This window comes from Pelodiscus sinensis, chromosome 1, assembly GCF_052426305.1.
Source record: "Pelodiscus sinensis isolate ZL-2025 chromosome 1, ASM5242630v1, whole genome shotgun sequence".
In the NCBI taxonomy this organism is placed as follows: Eukaryota; Metazoa; Chordata; order Testudines; family Trionychidae; genus Pelodiscus; species Pelodiscus sinensis.
The window spans coordinates 355,768,282-355,776,263 of NC_143052.1; the positions used below are offsets into that span (position 1 = coordinate 355,768,282).

The 7,982-nt window shown below is 50.2% G+C and overlaps 1 protein-coding gene across 1 annotated transcript; it reads left to right on the forward strand.

Annotated features, from left to right (window-relative positions):
* Positions 1-2,190: 2,190 nt before the first annotated feature.
* On the forward strand, positions 2,191-3,138 carry LOC142830585 (olfactory receptor 52M1-like). Its single transcript, XM_075936608.2, has one exon. It carries the CDS (start codon positions 2,191-2,193, stop codon positions 3,136-3,138), a length of 948 nt encoding a protein of 315 aa, XP_075792723.2.
* Positions 3,139-7,982: the final 4,844 nt, after the last annotated feature.

Consider the following 7,982-nt stretch of genomic DNA (forward strand, 5'->3'; position numbering starts at 1 on the left):
GAAAACTTTTCCGTTAAAAGCATTTGCGGAAAATCATGCCAGTCTAGACATAGCCTAAGTGTTTATAAATGTTACCAGTTGGGACTTGCTCTCTGTCCATTTGAATGTAATCAGTTCAGCCATGTGTAGACTGGAGTGCTTTGCTGTGCCATTAAAACAGGAAGGATAGCTCAGTAGTTTGAGCAATGGCCTGCTAAACTTAGGGTTGTGGGTTCAATCTTTGTGAAGGCCATTTGGAGCAAAAATTTGTCAGGGATTGTACTTGGTTCTGCTGTGAAGGCAGGAGACTGGACTCAATGACATTTCAAGGTCCCTTTCAGTTCTAGCAGATAGGCAAGCTCCAGAAATTTAAAAGCAAGGCTGCGTCCAAAGAAAGTGACTGCCTTTTCCTAAAATGTTTCAAAAAAGCAGACGCACTCTTTCATCTTCCTTTTACACGAAAGAAGGGATGTCTTGAAAGAGCACTTTTTGCCAAAATTTGGTGCCGTGTAAACACACCAAATTTCAGAAAAGCCTCTTTTGACAGTAAAGCGGCAAAAGATACGCAATTTGCAAATTATGTTTCTTGTTACAACTTACCTCTGCAGTGTAGACCTAGCATTCTTTATTTTCCATTCCTTTGTCACATGCCACTTTCTTTGTCTTTCCTTTACACTAACATACTCCACTTTTCATGCTGCACTTCTATGGCAGCGTCTCTCTTTCTCATGACCTGTCTCAAAAATCCTCTTCCTAGCCTTTATAGGCACTGGATGACCAAGCCTGCTCAAAGGTCCATTGCAGGTCATTCTCCATGTCTACACTGGCAGCTTCTTGCACAAGAACTCTTTTGCGGAAGAGTTCTTGTGCAAAAAATCTTCCACAAGACAGCGTCTACACTACCATTTGCTTTTGCACAAGAGCATCCATGGCAGTGTAGGCGCTCTCTTATACAAGAAAGCTCTGATGGGCATTTTAACCAAGGGGTTTCTTGCGCAAGAAATTCATAGTGACTCTCTACACTGCCCTTTTGTGGAAGAGCTCTTGCTCAAGAGGGCTTATTCCTCACGGAGATAGGAATAACTCTTCCAGAAGAAGCCTTGTTTTCCAACACTATGCTGTAAATTTACTTGCGGAAGAACGCGTGTGCAGTGTAGACAGCAGACAAGTTTTGGTGGAAGAACGGCCGTTTTTGTGGAAGAAGCTGCCAGGGTAGACATTGGGTGTTTCCCACAAGCTGCTCTCTGAGACATCCAAGTCTTTACCTGGAGATGTGTTATAGTTGGGATGTCTCCCCTGGAACATATTGGCTATGTCTACACTCGCGGCTTCTTCCACAAATACTGCCATTCTTGCACAAGAATCCGCAGAGCGTCCACACTGCTCTCCCGCTCTTGCACAAGTAAATTAGTGTAGTAAGAGAGGGCTTCTTACACAAGAACTACACTCCTTTTTAAAAGGTGTAAGCACTCTTGCACCGGAGTTCTTGCTCAAGAGGGCAGTGTGGACGCTCGGCAGGGATTTCTTGCGTAAGAAAGCCCTCTGGCTAAAATGGCCATCAGAGCTTTCTTGCACAAGAAAGCGTCCACACTGCTATGGGCGCTCTTGTGGAAAAGCACAGCTCGCACATGGCAGTGTGGACGTTTTCCTGCTCAAGACTTCTTGCACAAGAACTCTTGCCCAAGATGTTCTTGCGCAAGAAGACGCCAGTGTAGACATAGCCATTGTGTGCAATGTTGGTGTTTTTTGTAGTCTGAGATCGTGGGCAACCAGGAAATAAGGGAACTCCCTAATGGCTCTCAAATCTGTACCATTGCGTTCACGAACAATGCTCTAGAACCAGTATCCTCCCTTGAGTTTCCTGCTGGTGCCTGTTAAGGTTTCCCTAAACATGTGCTGCAGGAATTATTACTGCATGGAGCAACAACAGATATGGACTTAGGGTTAGTAGGGTTGGTTGGTCTTCCTTCCTTTTCTCTGAACATTGAAAATGTCATTGGTCCGTGTGTGAGTTGTGACCATTTTGCTACAGTGAGGAGACCAGCTTCCAGTAGAACATGTTGTGCGTCAGAGTAACATTGTCTCTCTATCCAGGCATTTCTGCTGCAACCATCACCCTAGACCGTGGGCATCACAGGAAGTTGGGGGAACGTACGGTTCCTGCTGGAAACACCGTTCTGCCTCAGAGCTACTCATCTTCTCACCTGCTCCATGTCAGATTCCAACACAACCCACTTCACCAACCCCTCCTCCTTCATCCTGCTGGGAATTCCTGGCCTGGAGGCGGCTCATGTCTGGATCTCCATCCCCTTCTGCACCATGTACATCATAGCCCTCTTGGGGAACTTCATCATCATGTTGATCGTGAAGACAGAGCTGAGCCTCCATGAGCCCATGTACTATTTCCTCTGCCTGCTGGCCGTCACCGACCTGGTCCTGTGTACGTCCATCCTGCCCAAAACACTGAGCATCTTCTGGTTCAATTCCAGGGAGATCGATTTCAATGCCTGCATCACCCAGATGTACTTTATTCACTGCTTTTCAGTGATGGAGTCGGGGATCTTCATGGCCATGGCATTTGACCGCTACGTGGCCATCTGCCACCCGCTCAGACATTCCACCATCCTGACATATATTGTGGTGGCCAAGATTGGCCTGGCCATGGTGCTTCGAAGTGCCGTGTTAATACTGCCCTTTGCCTTCCTGGCCAGGCAGTGGCCATATTGCAGGACCAACATCATCCCCCACACGCACTGTGAGCACATGGCCGTGGTGAAACTGGCCTGCGCCGACACCCGCATCAGCAATTATTATGGGCTCTTTGTGCTTTTCTGTGTGAAGGGGCTGGACATCGTGTTTATTGTCGTGTCCTATATCCAGATCCTCAGGGCCATCTTCCGACTCCCCACAAGGGACGCCCGGCTCAAGACGTTTGGGACCTGCTGGTCCCACCTCTCTGCCATTTTCGTCTTTTTCATCTCATCCATCTTCTCCTCTCTCACACACCGGTATGGCCAAAATGTGCCCCTATATTTCCACATTATCATTGCCAACGTGTACCTCCTAGTGCCCCCCGTGCTGAACCCCATCATCTACGGGGTGAGGACCAGGCAGATCCGGGACAGGCTGTTCCGTCTCCTTATTGTTCAAAGGACCTAATTTTTTCTCTCCTTGTACTCTGGCTGTCAGAGCAATCCCTGCACAGAGCCATGTGGTGTTCTGGTGCTGGGCCCTGTTCCCTAAGTCACCTACTGGGCAGACCAAGACAATGAAAACTCTCCTGACATTACTGGGCAGTGTCAGTCTGACAGCACGGGGAACCCGCCTAGGTAGAACTCACTGGGTTGCCAGTGTTCTAATGCTGATAAATGGGCCCCTAAAACCATAAGAAGTGCTATACTGGGTCAGACTGAAGGTCCATCTAGCCCAGTATCCTGTCTGTCGACAGTGGCCAGTGCCAGATGCCCTTGAAGGAATAAACAGAACAGGGAATCATCAAGGGATCCATCCCAGATCACCCTTCCCAGCTTCTGGCAGACACAGGCTAAGGACTCGATCCTAGCCATCGATAGAGCTATCTTCCATGTATTCATCTAGTTCTTTTTTGAACCCTATTATAGTGATGACCTTTACAGCATCCTCTGGCACAGAGTTCCACAGATGGATCCCGCATGTTGTCAAGAAATGCTTCATTTGTTTGGTTTAAAACAACTTCCTATTTATTTCATTCGTCGACGGTTTTCTTACAATCGGAGAAGCAATAAATAATACTTCCTTCTTTGCTTTTTGTACACATGATTTGGCAGACCTCTATTTTATTCCCCCTTAGTCCTCTCTTTTCCAAACTGAAATGTCCCAAAGTTATTTATCTCTTCATGGGAAGCATTTGCTTACCCTACGTCATTTTCAATGCTCAATTCTGCTGAATTTCAGATATTAGATAGATAGATAGATAGATAGATAGATAGATAGATAGATAGATAGATAGATAGATAGATAGATAGATAGATAGATAGATAGATATGTCTACACTACAAAGTTAATTTGAACTAACAGCCGTTAGTTCGAATTAACTTTGATTGGCGCTACACATGCAAACCGCTAGTTTGAACTTAATTCGAACTAGCCGAGTGCTTAATTCGAACTAGGTAAACCTCATTCTACGAGGACTAACGCCTACTTCGAATTAAGTAGTTCGAATTAAGGGCTGTGTAGCCACTTAATTCGAACTAGTGGGAGGCTAGCCCTCCCCAGCTTGCCCTGGTGGCCACTCTGGGCCAAACCAGGAAAACTCTTCTGCCCCCCTCCCGGCCCCGGAGCCCTTAAAGTGCCACAGGCTGGCTACCGTGCCCATGCCACTTGCAAGCCTGCCAGCACCCAGCCAGCAGACCCTGCACCTGGCACGGGATGAGCCAGCCACCCGCTGCCACCCAGCCCTCTGCCTCTTCCCAGGACCAGGCTGGCGGCTCCCAGGAGCCTGCCCAGGGCCGCAAGAGTTGGGCGCCGGCCTGGTCAAGTGCGGAGATCGTGGACCTCATTGAGGTTTGGGGGAGGCCTCCAACGTCCACGATCTCCACACTAGCCACAGGAACGCGGCCGTCTACAGCCGCATGGGTGACAGCCTGGCCGCCAGAGGCCACATGCGGACTCGGGAGCAGGTCTGCTGCAAAATAAAGGACCTGCAGCAGTCCTACTCCAGGGCCTGCCAGCCAGGGGCCGACCCAGAGATCTGCCCCCACTTTGAGGCCCTGGACTGCGTTCTGGGGTCTCACGCCGTCCATGCCCCCCGAGTGGTGATTGACCCTGGGGCAGAGGGCCCCGTCCCTGACACTGAGGAGGAGGACGCCGAGAGCCAGGAGCCTGCAGGGAGCCTGCCAAGGACCCAGGACCCCCGAGGCACCCCACAGAGCACATCGACTGTGTCGTCCGAATCCGAGGAGGGCTCCGCTTGTGAGTGCCATCATGCTCCACTTACGTGTACGGGTGGATGGGGGGAGAAGGATCCCAGGGACCATGCGCCTGGGCCTTGCCCACCATGGAGCTGCAGCTGGGTGTCATGGCCCTGGCCTTGCAGAGGGGGGCTGGGTTTCACCCACCGTGTCTCCAGGGAGAACTGACCACTGCTCTTGTTTCACCTCAGCCGCAGCACCTGGGACTGCAGGGTGCACCACCCCGCCTGCAACAGCCACCCACACCCGGGCAAGCAGGCGCACCAGGAACCGGGAGGGGTACCAGCGGTGGCACCTGCGGTTCCTGGAGCACCAGCTCCGCAACCTTTAAGCACAAGCCTCAGATAGCCTCAGACAGCAGCCACACAACGCAACTACTGACCTGATGCCCTGCCGGAACCGGTTTCAGCTGCCCTTAAATGCTCCCCAACGTCCAATTGGTGTGGACGTGCTAGTTCGAATTAGCAAAATGCTAATTCGAGCTTGTTTTTAAGTCTAGATGCGCTAATTTGAATTAGCTTAGTTCGGATTAACTAAGTTAGTTCGAATTAGCACGTAGTGTAGACATACCCTCTCTGTTTATCTCTTTATCTATCTACCGCCTCTCCAGCTCCATATATTCGAACTAGGCCCTTCAACTAATCATGCTGGGCCTGACAGCACTGACGTTGGGTGGTCCCACAGGCAGCTGGGTAGGGGTGAGCTCTGGCTGTCGGAAGGATGCCCTGGGCCTTTAAGAGAAAACGCAGCTCAGGCATGGAGCAGAGCTGCTCGGAGTAGTCCTGTGTCACCTCAGAGCAGAGGTGGGGAACCTAAGGCCCAGGGGCCGGATGTGGCCCCTGAGTAGCCTGGACCTGGCCATCAAAGCTTAGGGCTTCCTCCAGCATTGGGGAGTGTGCATTGGTACTCCAGCTTCCCCCCCCCAGCATCTCCCCACAGCCCCCAAACCCGGACTGATTTTTCTATGGGTTAGGGGAAAAACGATTCCCCACCCCTGCCCTGGAGACTAACAAATAAATAGTGCAAACCCCGCTTCCACAGATGAGATGATCTTGGGATCCGAAAAAGGGGGGTGGGCTCAGAATAAGAAGGGAGGGAGTAAAGGAAAAGACCCCTGTGCCCTTGGTGTGAGACATGCCAAGCGGTCAACAAGTGGCTGGTGGGAGCGGTCGGGAGGCAGCCAGCAAGGTGGTGCCAGAAAGCAGCAAGCCAGTGGATGGTGAGTTACTAGTGGCGTGGGTGAGAGGCCACCTCCCCCTCTTTCAGGATGGGATAAAATAATAAAAGTGCAAGTGATGAGGAGAAATTACAAACACACTATTGCAGGGCAATCAAGGCCTAGTCACCTACCTCTTGGCCTTTCTCGACAGACGACGGCCAAATCATGCACACGAGGGACAGAGAGCTAGTAACTGGAATGCAGGTCGACTTAGGGCCCCGGTGGGGGACACAGATAGTAGAATTTGTTCATGGCTTAAAAACTCAGGTGCTCCATGCCGGAGAGATACCCATCATTAGCCAGAGGAACAGGCCTAGAGACCAGGCAGGGCTGGAAAGTCTGACTCAGCTAGGCACATCCGACTCCAATTCCACTGGAGCGAACAAACCCAGTGCAAACACCAATCCAGCCTCTAACCTGCCTATAGGGTCTCTCTTGTTCCCCAGCTATTCTGGGGGGTAGACAGTGACTGCAGGATAGGCCTCGGCTGCCCTCCATCCACAGGCACATCCTCTTGGTACAGATGTGGTCTCCTCATCTCAAAAAAGATCGACTAGCATTAGAAAAGGTTCAGAAAAGGGCAACTTAAATGATGAGGGGTTTGGAACGGATCCCATATGAGGAGAGATTAAAGAGACTGGGACTTTTCAGCTTGGAAAAGAGGAGACTAAGAGGGGTTATGATAGAGGTCTATAAAAGCATGAGTGGTGTGGAGAAAGTGAATAAGGAAAAGCTATTTACTTGTTCCCATAATATAAGAACTAGGCGCCACCAAATGAAATTAATGGACAGCAGGTTTAAAACAAATAAAAGGAAGTTCTTCACACAGCGCATAGTTAACCTGTGGAACCCCTTGCCTGAGGAGGTTGTGAAGGCTAGGACTGTAACAGGGTTTAAAAGAGAACTAGATACATTCATGGAGGTTAAGTCCATTAATGGCTATTAGCCAGGATGGATAAGGAACGGTGTTCCCAGCCTCTGTTTGTCAGAGGGTGGAGATGGATGGCAGGAGAGAGATCGCTTGATCATTACCTGTTCGATACACGCCCTCTGGAACACCTGGCATTGGCCAATGTCAGCAGAAAGGACACTGGGCTAGCTGGAACTTTGGTCTGACCCAGTACGGCCGTTCTTATGTTCTTATGCTTTTAGTGAGTCTGTTCCCCCAGTTTGTCCCCAGGGACTGTACTTTGGGGGTAGGTCTCAGAGTGGAGCCCTGGACATCCCCCCACGCAGGAGTTGGGGGCTCCAACACCCCCTAGGTTCTGAACATCTGGAGATGATGGGGAAGCCTCTGACTCCCTCTTCCAGCCTTTCCTCTGCCTCCCATCCAACGAACAAGTCCTGCCAGAGCGGGAGTCCATTTCTCTCTTGGGGTAATGGAGAAACTCCTGGGTTCTGTTTGTCATCCTGACACGTAGTCTCTGTGTGACCTAGGTCATTGCTCATCACCATGTGCCTCGGTTTACCTGTGTGTATAATGGGAATACATTCATAGTGAATGTACGTTCAATGTACATTCATCAGCAAATGAAATTAATGGGTAGCAGGTTTAAAACTAATAAAAGGAAGTTCTTCTTCACACAGCGTGTTATCAACCTGTGGAATTCCTTGCCAGAGGAGGCTGTGAAGGCTAGGACTATAATAGAGTTTAAAGAGAAGCTGGATAAATTCATGGAGGTTAGGTCCATAAAAGGCTATTAGCCAGGGGATAAAATGGTGTCTTTGGCCTCTGTTTGTCTGAGGCTGGAGAGGGATGGCAGGAGACAAATCGCTTGATCATTTTCTTCGGTCCACCCTCTCTGGGGTACCTGGTGCTGGCCACTGTCGGCAGA

Coding starts and splice junctions, on each gene's coding strand:
- LOC142830585 (XM_075936608.2), top strand. CDS start 2,191: ATGTCAGATTCCAACACAACCCACTTCACCAACCCCTCCTCCTTCATC.